The 19,545-nt window shown below is 36.3% G+C and overlaps 2 protein-coding genes and 1 long non-coding RNA gene across 3 annotated transcripts; 2 read left to right on the plus strand and 1 right to left on the minus strand.

Moving 5' to 3' along the window:
• The first annotated feature begins 203 nt into the window (after positions 1–203).
• LOC108005011 (U3 small nucleolar ribonucleoprotein protein IMP4) lies at positions 204–1,781 on the plus strand. Its single transcript, XM_017068145.4, has 2 exons — positions 204–448; positions 1,036–1,781. Exons 1-2 carry the CDS (start codon positions 262–264, stop codon positions 1,743–1,745), a joined length of 897 nt encoding a protein of 298 aa, XP_016923634.3. The 5' UTR covers positions 204–261; the 3' UTR covers positions 1,746–1,781.
• A 6,745-nt stretch (positions 1,782–8,526) lies between these two features.
• LOC118877685 (uncharacterized) lies at positions 8,527–17,689 on the minus strand. Its single transcript, XR_010654448.2, has 4 exons — positions 17,484–17,689; positions 17,059–17,389; positions 14,774–15,229; positions 8,527–9,719 (listed from the first exon to the last, which is right to left on the minus strand). It is a non-coding gene; the product is annotated as an uncharacterized lncRNA (long non-coding RNA).
• fd96Ca (forkhead domain 96Ca) lies at positions 9,716–11,237 on the plus strand. Its single transcript, XM_017068176.4, has one exon. The coding sequence runs from the start codon at positions 9,844–9,846 to the stop codon at positions 10,957–10,959; it is 1,116 nt and encodes a 371-aa protein (XP_016923665.4). The 5' UTR covers positions 9,716–9,843; the 3' UTR covers positions 10,960–11,237.
• Positions 17,690–19,545: the final 1,856 nt, after the last annotated feature.

Consider the following 19,545-nt stretch of genomic DNA (forward strand, 5'->3'; position numbering starts at 1 on the left):
TCCTTCTATAAAATAGGAATGCTGTTCTTTATTACATATGCTTTAAGAGAAAAAATCTTTTATTTCGATTTGTTATTTAAATATTAATTGTATTACAGTTTAAAATTGCAGAAAAGTAAGGTTGCTATTTCCTCACCGTGTTTCTTTTCCACGCGTTTCATTAGCAGCTGTCGATAATTTATCGGAATTTCGAGTGGTGTGGGTATTGTTTTCATTTATTTTCAACCGTACACGTGCAGGCAGAAATAATAACAAATAAAAATGCTGCGAAAACAAGCCAGACAACGAAGGGAATACCTTTATAATAAAGCCCTCACCGAGCGCCTCAAGTCTAAGCAGAAAATCCAGGAGACCGTTGTTCAAAGCATCAATGAAAACAAGACCATTAGCTCAAAAAATGTGAAGAAAAGTATGACGGCCTACAAGTCGCTGAAATATGCAGATGATGGTAAGAATGTTAAATGTTTTGTACTTATCTATGTAAGTTAAGTGAAACCATTGTAAACTAGTTATGAACGTTATGTTACATGCATGTTATTTCATAAATTTTAAAAAACACCGAAGTAACCATATTGAATTGTGGGTGTTTCTTTTGCACTAAACTGGTAGCTTAATAGGCTAGCCAATACTAAAACAGTATTCGTGACTCTTAATCTGTAAGTTGAGATTTTAATGGCAATGCTGAACTAACAAGCAATAAATAGTTATTTCCTATGCGTGTTTAGAAGTCAGACTGCGCCAACAAACATTAAATGTTGATTTTATTGCAATTATCCATATTAAATCTTGGGTTTGCCCACGATTATATATAATTTTGATGACTATCGCCAGTCTGTATAGCAAAGAAACCTTATTAATCTATGTTTAGACCATATTATAGTATATTTCACATTTAATTGATTCTAAAATGTAGTCATTTTTTGACATTTTACTCAAAACGGGTTCTTAGATAAATTTTTTTTTTATTTTTCACAAGGTTTAGACTACTAAATTCACTACACCTGTATTTACTATTATTAAACATTTTTATTTCAGGTGTCGACGACCGCACCGTTAATGATGAATACCACTATGCCGGATGTGAGGACCCCAAAATAATGCTGACCACCTCGCACAACCCCTCATCCAGATTGAAAATGTTTATGAAGGAGCTCCGTCTGATTATTCCAAATGCCCAGCAGATGAACAGAGGAAACTACCAGCTGACGACACTAATGCATGCCTGTCGTGCCAATAATGTAACCGATTTCCTAATTGTTCATGAGCATCGTGGTATTCCGGACAGCCTTGTGGTTTGTCATCTTCCGTATGGGCCGACAGCCTTCTTCAACATATCCGATGTGGTAATGCGACATGATATTCCCGATATCGGACACATGAGCGAGCAGAAGCCACATTTAATTTTTAATAATTTCAAAACGCCCATTGGCTTGAGAACTGTAAAGATACTCAAGCACTTGTTCCCTGTGCCGAAGGAAAACTCAACAAGGGTAATGTCCTTCCTAAACCACAATGACTCGATTATATTTAGGCATCATCAGTACAAATATGTAAACAAGGAATTGGAGCTCAGCGAAGTGGGGCCTCGATTTGCTCTGAAGCTGTACCAAATTAAGCTTGGAACGCTGGAGAATATAAAGGCGGCCGATACTGAATGGATTAACCGTCCATATATGAACACCTCGCAGAAAAGGCTTATCTTTTCGAACGATCCTGGAATAATAAACAAGGACACTGATGTCTAGAATCTTTGTATATGACATAAATAAGGCACCAAGAAATTTAAGGAAGAATAAAGTGTTGTATTTTTATACTACCGTCGTGTTGTTTATAACATTGAGTTTACTTATTTTGAAAACATTTTGGGATTTTAATAAGGGTAAAACAAGTGAAATGAATGTTTAAGCCCGTATATTTATTCAGGAGGGGCGGAAATGACTGTATGTCTTTTAAAAATGTAGCAGAATAAGGATATTTTGAGTCTCGGTCACGCCCACTTCTTGAACATTTTCGGCTATCACAAAATCCAACCAAATTAAAAGAGATTTGAACCCTGCTTAGATTTTATCTTAAAACAATTAAAAATTACAATAGGAAAAAAACACATGGACAGACGGGTCTGTATTGAATCACTTTAGGATGCTAAAAACTACCAAAATTGTATTGACTTCGGACGGATCGGTAAAACATTAATATGGGAAAAATATCTTTTTTCATCAAAAGATGTTTTAGGCCTTGTATTCAACATAATAAAAAGTCGTCCAAATCCAAAACTTCATATCAAAAAACGAAACAAAATTTTTGTCACGTTTTTATTATATACATTTTTTTTGGTTTTGGACGATTTTTTGTTAGGTCGAATACTAGGCCTTACCGTAGTTAGCAAAAAAAACTTCAGTGGTATCTTAGCTTAGATGATATTATATTTCTGGGTGAAAATTTATACCCTTGCAGAGGATATTCTATTTTGTTGATTACTTTATATTTATCTTATTTTAGTCAAATGTAAAGCCATAAAATATGCAAGGCTATTAGAACTTTGGCTTACCGAAGTTAGCTTCTGTTCTAGTTTTTTTAACAATTACAAAAAAAGACTGTCATCCTTATGTCATCAAAGGCAACATTTCAAGCTATTTTATGACTTATGACTTTATTTTATGGGTAATTTTCAATGAAATAAATACAATTTAGGTAAAAAAGGAAATAGCACATGGAAAGCCAAAACAGTTATACTGCAGACGGCCCAGTGCAACGTTTTCAGGAATCGGATTGGGTCTACATCCGCCGTTCCATATCAGTTAGTTAGATCAAAGGTTAACACGATCTAATAAGGTGTAAAACACCTGACAACACCAACCATATAATTAAATGTGTTTATACTAATTCTGTCTATCATTTAACAGCTGTCTGATGTTAATGATGGAACGCATTCGCCTAAATAGCCTGCCTGCACAGGCTGTTAGACCTGGCAGCCTATTACTGGTAATGCCGATGATCAGCAGGCCGGAGCATGGAAACTCGTCCACTAATATACGATTTCGCTCCGTTTGGACCACATACAACTTGATCCCAGTCCCATGGAACAATAAAGGGGATGAGCACTCGGACATACATATACATATATTCACATGTGAGAAAACGAGAATTCGTGTGTGCCTTTTTACCTTTTTACCGATCGCCCTTTTCTAACACCTTTTCTGTGGTTCGATCTTAAACACAGGCGTGCCGCTGCGTTGTCGGCGAGTAAAAAGTGAACAAATGAGTGCCGGTCGATTATTTAAAGCCAATATCTCTAATTACGGTTCTGACACATAGCACAGCAGTTTCCTTTTTTAATTTATGGCTTTCATTTAATGTAAACTACTTCTTAAGGCATTGTTACGCTTTGTTGGACAGGTGGTGCATTAGCAGCCTAACGTCGGATATTAAATAAAATATGCCCCAGTCTTGTACAATTATTATTTGTGAAAGATGGTCAATAAATAAATAAACAGGAGTATTCTCTTTTACAGTTGAGCGCTTTATGGTTAAGTCGCTTTTGGGCATAACCAATTAAAAGGGTTTTAGCGAGTCTCTTCTCCCTAATTCGTATTTTGACTATAATAAAAAATGTGTTTGCCAAATATAATATTAGGTTCTTTGTTAAAAATATAATTTGAATGACCTGTTTTGATCGGGATAATAATTAACTTTTAAAACAATAGGTAACTGGGTACTAAGGTGGTTGGACTTAGGATTATATCTCTAAAAATTATTATAGTGGGATTACTTTTTATATCATTAATATAATGTTATTTGGTTTCTTTTTTGATGTTTTGTCGTCTTTATATCGTTATTTCATATTTTTATACCCGTTACTAAAGAGTAATTAGATTTTGAAATCAAATATTGTTCTTTTTGTACCTTCAAACATTAATCTTGAAGAAAGCATTGTGGTTAGTGCTTAGCGGGATACTCCAAATATTAGGCAACAAATTAATTTTAATTCGCTATTAGCCACGGAAAACAAATTGTAAGACTAACTTATAAATAAATTGATTCGTTCCATTCATCAATACTAATACCAAAGTTTTTGTTTTTAAAATTATGATTGTTCTTTCTCTTCGTTTTCACACTAATGATTGTATTTCTTTTAAAACTGAGTGATACTAATAATCATTTGCCGATTTGGCTATTTTAATTGTTTAAAGATGGAGAATGCCCACCAAAGCAATCAAAATATATGTACGATATTATTCACTCATTTTAATAATAGTCTTGGTGAGAAGAAAACGAGATTCGCAATATTAATCGACTGCGAAACGGTTGGGGGTTTGTTATGCAGCTGCAAAAATTATAAAGCTAAATGGATTGTGTAAGGGCAATTTTTGTCAGCAAAGCGAAAAATAGATTTTTAATTTGGTATCGGGGGTATGGGTATGTTTTTCTTTTACGGATTTTGTGTTTATTTTCATTGGTTTCCGTTTCGGTGCTGTTCAACATTAAATGGATGATTGTAACAACTGTTAACCGTACACCGAAGCGAATGGAGTTAAAGCGTAACTTTCTGTTTGTCGGATGTCCTGATTATTACGCATTTACAAGGCAAATGTCAAACTGAAACCCACTGGGTGGGTACTGAGCACAAGTAAAAATAACCGACTACAACCACAGGCCCAGTCGAATATGAAAAGATTTATGGTTGCGGGTTAAATACCTTGACCATCCCTCTGCCAACAAAATTCTTATAATGCGTTGTAATTGTTTGGCGTGAAATTTGTTGTGATTGTATCTGTTGTTACATTATGTTTGTGTGTACGTATGCCCATTTGATTGAGCAAACCTCAGCGGCTATAATTTTATTAAAATATGGTTCTGGATAAAATGTAAATTTATGTTTTGCCTTCGTCACGCTAGCACATTTTGAATGCCTATTCATGTTTCAGCAAATGGTTTTTAAATAAATTTTAAATAAGATTCACGGTTAAATTGAATAGCTTGGGTGTTGCAGAGAAAATTAGGGCAAGATTTAGTCCTGACTGATGGGAAAAGCTGTTTGTTCTCATGCAAACACACACAACCAGGAAAATTTTCATAATTAATTGATAAGTTACACACAGACACATTTCATTTTCTTTACAGAAAATTGTTTATGATGCACTGCATTTTCCATAGTTAATCAAGGTATTTTTTTTCAATCCTCGTTAAATTATTAAAATGGTTAACAGAGCATTACAACATGATTTTCTATCAACATTTTCTATCTTAAAATTAAAATATAAACAATTTCAACAAACCGGAAAAAGTTGAAGAGCCCGTAATATAAAAATTTAAGCTGTATATCTCACTGTCATTTGATGGAATAGAGCTAAAACGACGGTATTACATAATTGCACACGGGGTTTGGCGCAGGAAATGATCCTGTTTAGTACTCTCGAACCTTTAGAAAATTAATGTATTTAAGTTTACACACATCGGTGACATTTTATAACTTTTAAACATATTTAAAACCATTTTTTTTTTTACAAAAAAAAAATATTTATTTTTAAGAAGAGGATTTACTGCTTTATCTTTGGTATAATCAAGTTCTTAAGGATAAGAAAAATTGTGTTATAATTTTGTCGATCAGAAATAATTATTTTTGATTTTTATTATAAGCTCAAAATATTGATTATTTCTGATCTTTGTTCTTTTTGTCAAAAAAAAGAAGAATATTTGTTTTAAATTATAACTCATAATGATAACGGTCCCTGTTTTATAGAAGTTATTATATTAATAGTATAAATTCAATAAAATTTTATTAAAGACAAAAAAAGAAATACATTATTAATTTTAATAGTTGTTAACTTGTTTATCGGTCAATTTACTTTTAAGATTTTCCAATAAGAACTTAGTACTCGCAGGTAAACATGCACTTACTATTTTTACCATTGAATAATGTAAAACAATTATTGAAAATTTTATTTTTCGTTTTTTTTCACTTAGAGAATACATACCAAACATAAAAATATATTTTAGTTTTTCTTTGACGAACAATTTGTTATACATTTATTAAATGTTTGGTTTACTTCCTTTATTATTTTATTATTTGTATTTTTTTAAATATTTTTTTAGGGGCCATAGAAATAGATTTGCATTTCAGACCGTTTCTGTGTTCATATCTCGTAGATAATTATTCAACAAAAAAGATTCGTTCTATCTTCTTGTGCCAGGAGGTTACTATAGTGCAATTCTTCAAGGATTCCTCTTATGTAGTCATGTAGTTCCAGACATTGAACTACTATTGATCACAAAAAAATTAGAGTTATGGACCCCTTGAGTTATGGAAGTTCACAGCTTACATTTTTTTGCCATCTGGTTAATATCCGTTCTTGGTGCTAGCTACACCATAAAAGGATTTTTGTTCGAACAATAAAAAGCTTTCTTTATTAAGGTTTAAGTTAAAAACAATATAGACAACTGATGTCAATATACTCGGAGTATTTCATAAATTTTAATAGATATTATTGTGGGAAAGGTATTGCTAAAGCTCATAAAAAATATGTGTTTACTATTTTAGTCACTAGGGATGAAGTTCAGTTGAATATGAACAAGAATTGCAATGGTGGACACTCCATTATAATAATACAGTATGGCCGCGTGGGCTCAATTAATGTCACACATGCATGAGCAAAAAAAACAACGTTTTGAATGAAATAATAAACCCATTAAGTGGAGAATTGCTCGCAATATGTACACTTGTAATTATATAAATTATGTAAAGTACATATTTATAAATAATTTCGTTGTGAAACTGACTGACAATGTAACTAGAGGTAATTTGATTATTTATAGCATGTAATTTAACGGGCTGATTGAATTTTTTTGTAGATATTCAAAACTCGTTAATGGTTAATCAGAAGTGCTACCGTTGCCATATTCATATGTCCACTTAGATTAAAACGTACAATTTTATTACAATGCGCATTTGGCTCCGCCCCAACAAATGTATATCAGCAATGGCCAATCCCGTCCTAGGTTTTTTTCGTATAGACAAGCAGGGGAGCGAGATGTCAGATAGCGTCGTCGTGCCATCCCGCTTTGGTGGTACTGCCTGCCGACTATCCGACGACTCTCACTCCTTCCATTCGGAATTCCGTACCACACCATGCCATATCCCACATCCCAAGTCCATTCTCTCTCTTCGGGCCAGTTTGCCGCCCTTCAAGTGCTGCGCTACATCGCCGTTAACCTTCGCTCACCGAGCACCTAATTATCGCTATGAACGGCACAATTATGGCCAAATGCGATTGTTATTTATAAACAGATAAATTAAATAAATAAATTCTTAATTAACTAGAGTATCCGATAGGGAACTTTTTTTTATACTTCTTTAAAATAGCCGAACGTGGGGAATACTCCTGGGTTTTTGAGAATAATATTTTTAGATTAAACAAAAATATTCTATTTTGAAAAATTAAATAGCCGTGTTTTGTATTTTATATTTTTATACCATCATATATCATTTTTAAACTCAAAAGTATATACCGCATATTGTACAGAAACAGAAAGAAGACCAGCCCATGCATAATTTAAGTGATTAAAATTCAATTATACCCCTTAGCATTTCTTACTACTGCTTAACTACTCATTTGTTTTCGCGTTACCCAGATATCATTAATTTACACTCGGAAAATAGGAAGAATGCAGACTCATTAATAGCTAATGCGATTTAATACACCCATACCGGGTATTGCGATTTGCTGGTCTATCAGGCGCACTATTAAAGACAATTATCCATCCTAGTGTTAAATCGACTCTCGCGAAATCGCGTTGCAGCCCAAGCTCAAGCCCAAGACCAAGTCGAAGCCCATACCAAAACAGAAAACACAGGCCCAAACCCACACGTTCGCCGAATGCGGTGGCAATGTGCTTTGGCTTTTACGTTCTGTGGAATCATGGCCGAGTCCCAAGCAGGCAAATTAACTAACAAGATTATGAAAACGTAAAATCAGTAAATCGGTAAAGTGGTTGTAATTTTCTTTTTCAACACCTCTCTCGCATTGGGCCGTTAGCCAGAGTCCCAGTCGCGGCCAGAGTCCCAGCCATGGCCAGAACCAGCTGCCGGGGCGGCTGCTCTTTTGTCCGGAGCAGAGCGGAGCTGAGCTGCGGCAGCGGCTGGGGCGACGGCAAAGGAAAAGCTAAATAAAACCGACGAGATACTCCCCTGATACACGAAAAGAAATCATGTGGGTTGAATCTATTAAAGATCACAGAAAGAAATGTGTTTCTACAGTAAAAAAGTTTAAAACAGATACATTTTAAAATTAATATTCCCTTTTAATAATACCAATACCAGATTGAAGTATAGACTAAGTATACTACTACACAAATTTTTTAAACATGGATTTATATATTGTTATAGATATAATATTGTCTAGTTTCTATATATTTAAATACATATTTTAAGATTTTCATGATATCTAAAGTTAACGTGGGACTTAAAGAGACCCTAAGTAAGAGTATTTTTACTGTATAAATAAACAAATTTAAAATAGTAGTTCTCTGGAACTATTTGAGTATATTACCTAGATGACATATAGGAAAATTTAAGTTAAATATGATTATTGGAAAAGGCTTCTTATGAGAAGATCTTTAAATAGGATCCCTATAAACAAGATGACAAAAGAATCTTTAGTTAGGATCCTTAAAACAAGATAAGAATAGAATCTACTGAAAGTGGCATTCGCAAAATGGTTTTATTTCTTCGGGACACATTGGGCCATGCCTCATCGTAATAGACCCCCTTCCCTCGTTAAAACTTGAAAGCCCTTTTTGGCAAGGGTAGATTTCTGCGAGTGTAGCCGCCGCAACCACCGGCGGGGCATTAGCTCTTCGCCAGAGCGGCGTAGTGCGGTCTGGTCAGACTGGTTTATTCGTTTAGTAAATCTCAGACTCTTTGCTTTGGCTCTCCTCGCCGCTTTGAAGTTTCGCCGTGGCGGAGGGATGATGCATGTTCGCATCGCGGTGATTGGGAGAGAGCACGGGGGCAATGATGTGAGTGATTATATTTTGATTGCATTGCTCACTGTGGTTGGTTGTACGTACGGACTGAGGACCGAGGATTGAGGACTGAGGTTCGGCGGATCGGAGGTGTGGGGACTACTATACCACGGACTACGACGGGGACGGCATTGCTCACTTAGTACAATAACCGGCACGTCGTCTGCCAGTCTGCTGAAACAGTAATTTTTTGTGTGCCGTGTTCTTCGTTTGTTGTCGTTTGTTTTGTTCCCGCTCTATCGCTATCTTCGCCCCAAGTTCGCTCGGGCTTTATAGCCCCCATACCCCCAATACCTATAGCCAGTATAGCCACTACCACTCACGTATTCGTATTCAGCTTTTGATGGTAATTTGCCAGGCGGGCAGGAAGGCAGGAAGGTAGAGGAAACCTCAGTGAGAGTGCTTTTTACATCCAGTGCCAGGCCAGCGCTAAAGCCAGTGTCGTCGCCGGAGCTTATAACGAGCGTAGTTCTTGCGCAGAGTTTATTGCCGACAGTTGGCGCGATCTTGTTTGCCGTCGCTTCTCGTCGCTATCTCGCCCATATCATATCGTCATGTCGTATCGCCACCGTGCCCCCATAGGGTGTTTAGTTCCAGTTCCAGTTCCTGTTCATTTGTTCCTGCGACGGCACTACTCGGCACTCTTCCTAAACACTCCGCATGCAGGCAATTAATTTTGCATTTTACAGCAGGAAAACCTGTGAAGAAAATATAATAAATATTATTAAGTGCTTTTTTGAGGATAGTGAATCAATAACACATGAACTTAGCCCACAAATATGTAACACTGTGATGTGTTAGAAAAGCAAACATTGTGTAATAATGCCCAGGCCCTCGCGAGAATCCTACGGCGAACAGAAGCCCCCCTATTCGTACATTTCGCTGACGGCCATGGCCATCTGGAGTTCGCCGGAGAAAATGCTGCCGCTCAGCGATATCTACAAGTTTATTACGGACCGATTTCCGTACTACCGCAAGAACACCCAGCGCTGGCAGAATTCGCTAAGGCACAACCTCAGCTTCAACGACTGCTTCATAAAGGTGCCCCGTCGGCCGGACAGACCCGGAAAAGGAGCCTACTGGGCCCTCCATCCGCAGGCCTTCGATATGTTCGAGAACGGCAGTCTTCTGCGGCGGAGGAAGCGCTTCAAGCTGCACAAGAACGACAAGGATCTACTGAACGAGGAGTTGACTGCCCTGGCGAACCTCAATAGGTTCTTCTTCACCACCCGTAACGGAGGCAGTGCGTCGCATATGTCACCGCTGGACATGAACAGTGCTTCGATGAGGCTGGATCCTCTGCCCAGAACCACAAACCATTTGCCGAATTCCCTGGGTCAGGGTGTGGGTCTGCCGCACGTAATGCCTCCCGGCTCCATGTCCAGTGCGGATCACACGAATCTCTCGGACATGGGTTTGTCCAATCTGCCCGCTCTAACCAGTTCCGATATCGAGGGACCGTTAAGCCTGCGACCAAAGCGATCTTTTACGATAGAGAGTTTGATTACGCCCGATAAGCCGGAGCATCCGTCGGAGGACGAGGACGACGAGGATGACCGGGTGGACATTGATGTGGTGGAGTGCAGTGGCATCAGCCGCTATCCGACCACGCCCGCCTCTGAGGAGTACTTGTCCGCCAGCCGATCCAGCCGGACCGAGGATCCCCTGCCGCCGATGCACACGATAAACGCCGGAGCCCATGTGCCCTTCCTGCACTACGCCACCGGCGCCAATGTGGCCGGTCTGCAGGCCTCGGGGATCCCCAGCAGCCCCACCACCTACGAACTGGCCATCTCGCATCCGCTCTTCATGATGGCGGCGCCCATTGCCAATATGCACAACATATACTACAATAATGTCACACTCGTCGCCCCGGCGCAGCAATATCGGACACCCGAGGTCCAGAATAGAATAGACAACGATATGCGTACGATATAGATAAGGCGAATCGAATCGAAACAGATCAGAACAGAACACACCTATGTATAGCATTATTTATGAACGATATATGTATGTTGTATATCCATCCAAACGTAGTTCCTTTTGTATTAAGGTTAATTGTAATAGGACCAAAACATATGGTATACATTCTTAGGCGTAGAAGGCATGTACATAAAAAGCTTGTTATACAAATTTTAATAGCTTGTATTACATATCCGTACTAGTAAATTATTTATTTTATTTGTATCAAACTTAGTGCATAAATCAATCCTTTTGTGAAGAATATAAACCTTTAAATAACTGATAAAAAAAATTGTTTTCGAATCAATGAAATATATTATGGGTAACGTTTGATATTATAAGCGTAAGTAAGGGATTTACATCAATGGTTCATACTTTCATTTTTAGGTTTAAAGTACCAATGCTAAAAATGTTTTATATTTCCCAGATAAAACATGAGAACGTGCGCCCAAAAAAATAGATGTTTGCAATGGACATGTTTTGCGAGCTTTTGTAGAATTTTTATTTATTAGGAACCAACGTTAACAAGAAAAACGTATTTTGTATAATTTATATACATTATTTCAGTTACTTTAATTACTTGGGAAATACCATTTGCTCTAGATTTATTTCCGTTTCCGGTTATTAACCCTTGAAAGAAAAAATAAATCAGTGATGGCAATTAAGAAAAGACTTTAAAACTACTGTCAGTGCTGCCGCCTATGATATAATTTTAGAACGTTTTAACAATAAAAGGTTGAGTTTAAGAATAAAAGAAAAGAAAAAGATTTCAGGACTATAGAAATTTTATAGTTTGATAAAAAGAGATCAGACTATGACGACAACTCTTAGTATATATAAAATAATATACAAAAAATTAAATTATTTGTTAAAATGTGCGAGACAGTGGTGTTTTATTATTCTTTCCATAAAAAGTTATCCAAAAGTTTTCATTTCATCATCCTAATTTTTTTATGAAATTATAAGAATATAGCTGCAATACAGCTTCTTCAAAAACAACCGTCTTTATTTTTTTAAAATATTAAATAATTGTCATACTGGTGACGATAGCTAAAGAATAAGTTGCCTTTGTCTTAAAAAATTTAAACAATTATAATATTTCCCAAGCATAAAAATATCTGATTTGAACCTAAGCATTTGTTTATCCCCAAGTATCGATAAATTTTATTAATTTTTATTATTATTACTGGTGACGATAGCTAAAGAATAAGTTGCCTTTGTCTTAAAAAATTTAAACAATTATAATATTTCCCAAGCATAAAAATATCTGATTTGAACCTAAGCATTTGTTTATCCCCAAGTATCGATAAATTTTATTAAAATGTTACCAAAGGATGTCTACGTTCTTGTGCAAGTGTGCTAAGCCATTTACTAAGATACCCTTGGTAGTCGTCTCTTATAACTGACCGATCACCCTAATTTTTTAGAAATATCACCACATAACCATTTTCGTTTTGGAATAATTTTTCATATCGCGTCGGTCCTTCCTTTCTTGTTGGAATAAACACATGTCTGTATTTAACAAGCAAGACGCGTGAAATTTAAAACACTTTCGGGTTATTAACATAAAGGGAGCAATAATAATAAGGAGAGAAGAGAACAAGGCTTAATGAATACAACAGCTGAGTTATTTGGCCATAAATACACACATACATCGAATCGCTTGGAGCCGTTTAATATTTCGTAGCCTCCTTATTAGCCTTCCTTCTAGCCGTTCTTACATTCGACATTCGTTTACCTGTATCTCATGTTTATAACAAAAGTAGGTAGATATTATTGGGGGTCGTCCTGCAATTGTGTTACAGGATCAAAACTTAATAAATTAATAAACAAAAAAAAACTATTGATGCTCCTAGGACAAATCAGGCGATGAAATTATAAAACTAAAATTGTATATAGAATCAAACTATTTTCCGCTTATAATTTTGATGATTTGAAAACTACCCTTCTTCATATGCTTTGATTCTCCCTACATCTTTTATTTTGTCCACCTATCTCTCAAAACAATCTTATTGTTCAGAAATAATTGTTTGCATGTGACGGAAGCCTATTCTGTAAACATTTTTCCAAGTTAGTTAAGCGAAACATAAAGTAATTAAACAATTTTCGAACCGCGAAAGTAAAATAGTAGAGGAAAATTATCTTAATATGAACGGGCCTAAAAAATTAAAAATAGCTTTTGACCAAAATCATATGTTAGGCACATAATCCCAATTATCTATTAACATTGTTTATTTCCTAAAATATACCTAAATAGGTTAAATAACACCATAGCAATAGGTTTTTTCACCGTAGAAATAAAAATGCACAGTCGAGTTAAGATTTTTGTTTTTTGCCTAAAGAGGCGCGCCTTTTAAAAATGTTTGGAAATGAAATCATGTCATCTGCATACCCCTTCACTATTTAAGTTCATAAACAATATCATTTTCCATTAAACAAAAGTTATTTATGATGGTACCGGCCCGTCGGAAAATACAAACCAGCGGTTTTAGCCGATTTAATTATATTTGCTTTAGTCAAATTAGTACAACCGGAATATTAGCGGCAACATAAAAGGTGTAGCCCAATCTTTACTTTCCACTCCAGCTGCGAGAAGAATTATGCTGTAATAATTACTTACAAACATAACAATATGCTTCAGTGTAATAAATGACTTCTGGGTTCTGTCATTATTGTTTACCCAAATATTCACCGTGAAATTAAAAATCTTTGAACATTTTAAATAAATTGTAATGATTAGGCATTGAACCTTGTTTCAATTTCAGTTAATCATTATTGGTATATTTGTATTTGACGAATTACATGTTAACAAGATTTGAGATCGAGATCTGATATATTAATCCACATTAAATTTTCCATTAGACAATGGATTTAAGTTACAAATAATTCAAAATAAAAAACACATAGTTTATCCATTTAAAAAAGATAACTTTTTAGTTGGTACACAATAGGGACATACAGAATCATCAGTTCTTTAAATCTTTTTAGTTTATGGTGCTTAGAGGTATGGTATAGGACATATGGGATTTATATATTGAAAAGATCAAATAATAATAATTTGTATCTCAAGACATGTCTTTTAGATAACTAAATATTATTATTATTATTCACAAACTAACAGATGGTATAAAATCGAATAGCGATTTGGTTTGCTTTGAAAATTCTAGGTAAGCCAGTATTTAAATTAGGGCCACGCTTCTTTCCGCTCTCAAAAATCGCAAAGCTTTGAGGCATCCAAAAGTTCAATAGTGGAGAAATGTACGAAACAAAACTGTATAAAAATTGTCAAATAAGATATGGCAACATATTTTCTAATAGGAGATTTAGATATCCATACCATAGCAAAGATTCCTTAGTTGTTTCTCCCACTAGGTACAGATTCATATCGGTTGTTTACTCTATAGCAAGTCAAAAGTGGTATTCATAATCCTTTGTAGTTTGTGGCCAAGCCAAATACATTTGCATAATCGCTCTGGCCCTTAAAAATATTTTGAAACCAGCTATAAGAGATCAGAGGAATGAATAAAATTACAGGTACGATGAAGGGTCTGTGTTAAAATCATAAAATTCGATACACTTAATTTGCTTTCAGAACCACTTTCTTACATATATATATGAATACTTATGCAGTTTATAAACACACCTAAATAGCAACTCGTTTAACAAAATATTTTCCATAAGTTTAATATACCTCATCAGAATATTATATGTTTGTGAACTTTAAGGTTGGTGTTTTGGATTTATCCAAGAATACAAGGAAACATGTTCATAAATAAGTCAATGTACTCACCTGAATTTGACCAATTGAAATTGGAAAAGGATCCCCCGAAGCTAATTCGGTCCGAGCCATAAGCCTCCCAGAGTCAAAACGGCTTTTCCTATGCCGATTGCAGTCAGTTGGTCCAAACTACCATACCCCACGCAAGGGTATAAAAAGGTATGCTGGCTTAGACAGTGGCTTTAAATTATCGCCACGGGTGTTCTCTTCCAGCCGGGTCTTTTAACAGTCGGAAGCCTTTATAGAAATCCATTAACAAAACCATCATGTTTTTTGTTATTGCCGGTACATCAAAGAGGAATTTCAAAGGTTGTGAATACTTAGAGTGATCGGAACGAATAGTAATCGGTACTTTGTCACGAGCCCATCTGTATTTCGGCCGATTCAAATTAGTGGTGTTACGTGTGTTTTTGTGTGCACAAGATGCTTAATGATATTTGTAGCAGTTAAGCGGATATTAATTTGTTTCTGTAAATAAAAGGGTAAAGGCATAATTATAAAAGAGCGCATGGGACTTCAAAAGGAATGATTATTTGGGATGCCAGGGGTTATGGGCATTCTTATAAGAAAGGTTTATCTGTACAAATGGTTGGCTTTTTAAATCTTTAAGTAAAATGGAAAATCTAACAAATGTATGATTTATTAGAACTAATTTTGATTTCATTAAACGAATATACAAATACCGCACAGTCATCGCCAGTGGAAAAGGGGCACGAACTCATAAACAGTAATGATACAATAAATCAACACCGAGCGTAAAACATCACTTCCTAAAAGGATCGTCATGGTGTAGTAGGCCAGCATTAACAAAATGACTGTGGTGTTTACGATAAGGGATGCTGAATACCTTCCGATGGGGATGCCGTTGGTTTTTCGCAGAAATCTTATGCCAACAGAAAAGGCCAGAATTGGTTTTATCGCACCCACTTGCCATCGAAAGCTAATGAGCCGCAATAGCACTTGAGCAATTCGGCCCATCGCCATTGTATTTATTACCACAAGTGTCACGTGTCCACTTGATTGGGGTAATTTAGTTGTGGCATTATTTGCTATTTTTTATAAAGAGTTACAAACAGCAGACTTATTTGTACGAGTATGAATTATTATGCAATCAATTGTTTTGCACGAATAAAACGTTTCATGGCAACTTTTCGACGGCTACGCTTAATAAAACAATTCAGAAAATAAATTTTAAATTGTAGTGAGTGGGTTGAGTGGAAACGGATTATGAAAACATGGCCATAACTAGCTAAAGTGGATAAAAAAAATGTACTTTTAACCACAATGTTACAGCTTCATTTGTAAAAGTGCCCAAAAACGTTAAGAAAGCCTGCATTTTCCTTTAGTCTACCCGATGCGGCATGATGAAAATGTATAAAGTAGGCTTTATCTGACTTTATTAGAGCAGTCCCGAGCCCGCTTTGATCGTCTGAAATTCCCATGCGATCGATCAGCTCGACGGCAAAGTCTCGGTGCAGGCATATGTTGAAGTATCTTTCCCCTGCGGCTCCAACTTATCCGTCAGTGGAGCAAAACACACGAGTTGAGTGGGCAAAGCATCGGCTAAGTAGCTTCAACACCGAAAACTAGTTTCACACACAGACTAGTTTGCACTCGAGCTCGACTCGGGTGTTGATGCTGATTAACCATATTTATACTTAAAAAATTGAAAAGGGTTTTTAAGTGGCACGGAAAGTGTTGACCAATTTGGCGATACCCTCTAGTGCTTACACGATAATAAAATAGGCGAATAATTGGTGATGTTAGATAGCAGATGCCACACCGTACAGAAGATCGATTAAAACTTAAGCTTTGTTGACAGGACTTTCTCGCCTGGAACCCCATACCATATACCATAATGGGTTATTATAAAATGATATTAACTAAATCGGCCAGAGGTGTTCAAAGCCAAAAAAGCAGCCGAAAAGCAAATGGTTCTAACAGCTTACTTTGTATTTAAGCACGAACTGTGCGAAAAGCACCAACCTACCATCGCACCATCACCATCTAAAGGTATTTCTTGATCGACCGACCGACCGACCGATCGGCCGGGCGAAAGAAAGACCGACCCAAAAGACGGCCGGCAGAGGGAGAATACAGAATACCGCACCGCCACTCTGTCTCGCAAGTCAAAAGCGGCATTTTTAAATTGGTAGTCAGATCTCAGTTTCTCGGTTCGTAGAAAGGAGCTCGAGCCCGGGCCATTATGGCTTCCATCGAAGTGATTTTTACTGTGGCTGCTTGTGCGCGGCCTGTTTGTTAGCCTGATGTCTGAGCACACCTCTTATTATACTTACCACACCACCACCACGCACACCTTTGCGAATTATAAACGTCTGTGTACCGGCAACTAGCGGCTGTTCAAATTGCAAAATATACAATGCGTTCCTCCTCCTTCATCGTCCAGTCGTCCAGTGGTCCACACCGCAGTCCATAGGGAAACACACACACGCAACTGGGAGAAACACCACCGAGTTTAATTTGATTTCGATTCAGCGCTTCAGCGGAGGAAGCAGGCAGGAATCGGGGCATCAGGAATCAGGAATCTCTGGCCTGCCAGGCGGCCTAATCATTTACCCACGTCCATCCCAGATCCAGAGCTCCAGAATCCAGGTCCAGGCGGCCCCTCTGTCATGAATAAGGTTATGATTTAAATTCGCAGCGATGGGTGTTGTGTGAATGATATAAGCCAGGCGAAAGAGCTGACGATGTTCATTCTCACCTCGTCGACACTAACGATTGAGCCGACCGATGCCCATTTAATAGGGGCAGTAGGAAATCCGCCTCTGGGCTGCTGGGTGCACTATCCGCAGAATCTGCTTTTTACATACCTTATCTGGAAATAAAAACTGTCTATAATATCACTAGTTTATAAGACTTTTTTCAGAAAAATAATTGTCAGATATGTATAATCTATGGTTACGTTTTTTATCCTCTCTAATACAGCAATAGTAGTAATATCATCAACACCACCTTATATGGTTTTTTATTTATTTTTACAAATATTTTAAGCAGTATTACTTTTTAGGACAACCATGTTTTTTTTAAAATACTTTATTAGAGGAATAAAAACGGAAAAAGAAATTTTATAATAAAAGAGGAAGAAAATAAATCCTATGCTAACTTTTTTTTACCGTTTAACAAAAATCGTTTTACAATTTTCCGAAAATAAAGAATTTTTAAGTATGTTTTGCTATTAATGTAGTTTTCTTAATGTAGAAAAATAATCAAAATATGGTTTAGGTACATTTTTCCTAGCTTATTATACTGTCACCATAAAATATACATTTGGCCAATAAAATAAATTAGCCGCAATAAAACTTGGGCTACACTTCATGCCAGCAAAATTCCAACGGGGCAGGATTCTTTAGCTTTCTTATATTGCAGGTAGAAGCATGAACACTGCACTTAAGCTTTGTCGGGAAGATTCATTCGAATATACGTACATACGGGATACAAGCATACATCCTCGGGGTAAACACAACTCAACTCCTCAAATTAGTGTGTTAGCCTTCAATAAATTGGCGGCCTGTTGTGTTCAAACATTTATTTCTTACGAGTATAAAGCAATACAAAGCAGACAAAATCCCCAACACATAGGAAAAATAAATACTGACGGTTATTATCCCGACACCAACAGAGATCTTGTCTTCGCTCGGAACTTTTTCGGAACACACTCGTACAGTGTTTTAAATCGATATAATATGACTAAATATGTTATTTGGACGCCTGAAAGATTCGGTGGGAATTATACGCTTTTACTTGGATACATACCACCGTCAAATATTTCATTTCGAGTGTAGCTCAAGGTGTTAAAACAGCATTGCTATGTATATAAAATCGTATTATATTCGACTCTCTACGATGCCTCTTTTGATCTTCATCAACGCTAATCTTCATTAACAAGGCGAGCAGCCGTAGGACGGAAATAACTAAATTGATTTAGTTTATGGGTCGAACAGCTTTCATCTTAGCGCTGCGAATTTCGGTGTGCTAAAAAAGAGTCGACAGGAAAAGAGGAGAAAAACTTATCGATTGGTGATTACTGAGTAGTTGTTTTGACTGAAATGTTTTGCACATACAACGATTTCAACAGCTTTGCCTTAATGGCAGAGAACATTTTTTCACTCAGCTTTAACGGCCGATCTTGGCCATCTGCTGTCGGCTTGAATGCTGGCATCTTTGACACTAAAAAGACCGCAAAGATCGTGTTTAGTTCAAATTTTTACCACTGCATCACAGTGAAGATCAGTAAGGAGTCATTACACATTATTACCACTCTTAACTTTATGGAATAATGTTTACTCACATTTTTCCTTAATAATATGTAAAATTTCGCACCGCCGGTTAGGGTTTTTTTTATTTTACCCAGTCCAGTTTGGCTTCCAACTTGTGTCACGCCCTCTTCCGTCCCAATATTAGGGTATTGAAAATTTAAATATGACATTCATAATGTTTGCATTATATACGGAACTGAGTTCTATATAATAAATGAAGAATATAAATTTTATAAACTCTGTGGATATATATTAGTAAATAAGTTTAATTGAAAGTGGTACATCACAGTCTGAAACTAATTACTGTATTTTGTTGATGATTTTTTTTTTATTTAAGCTTATAAACAAGATTATTATACTGAACAACGAAAAATTAGTTTGACACTTAAAAATGTTTGTTCAACAATATATATATATATTTAATTTAATTAACATGTACACTTAAACGCTGCTGTCAGCCTAGGAAACTAGAAATCAACTAAGCTTATAATACTCAACGAAAAGAAA

This window comes from Drosophila suzukii, chromosome 3, assembly GCF_043229965.1.
Source record: "Drosophila suzukii chromosome 3, CBGP_Dsuzu_IsoJpt1.0, whole genome shotgun sequence".
In the NCBI taxonomy this organism is placed as follows: Eukaryota; Metazoa; Arthropoda; class Insecta; order Diptera; family Drosophilidae; genus Drosophila; species Drosophila suzukii.

Bases quoted from the DNA above. Each gene is read 5' to 3' on its own strand.
- LOC108005011 (XM_017068145.4), top strand. From the start codon at position 262: ATGCTGCGAAAACAAGCCAGACAACGAAGGGAATACCTTTATAATAAA. The intron at 449-1,035 runs GTAAGAATGTTA...TTTTTATTTCAG, and splicing joins GCTGAAATATGCAGATGATG to GTGTCGACGACCGCACCGTT.
- fd96Ca (XM_017068176.4), top strand. From the start codon at position 9,844: ATGCCCAGGCCCTCGCGAGAATCCTACGGCGAACAGAAGCCCCCCTAT.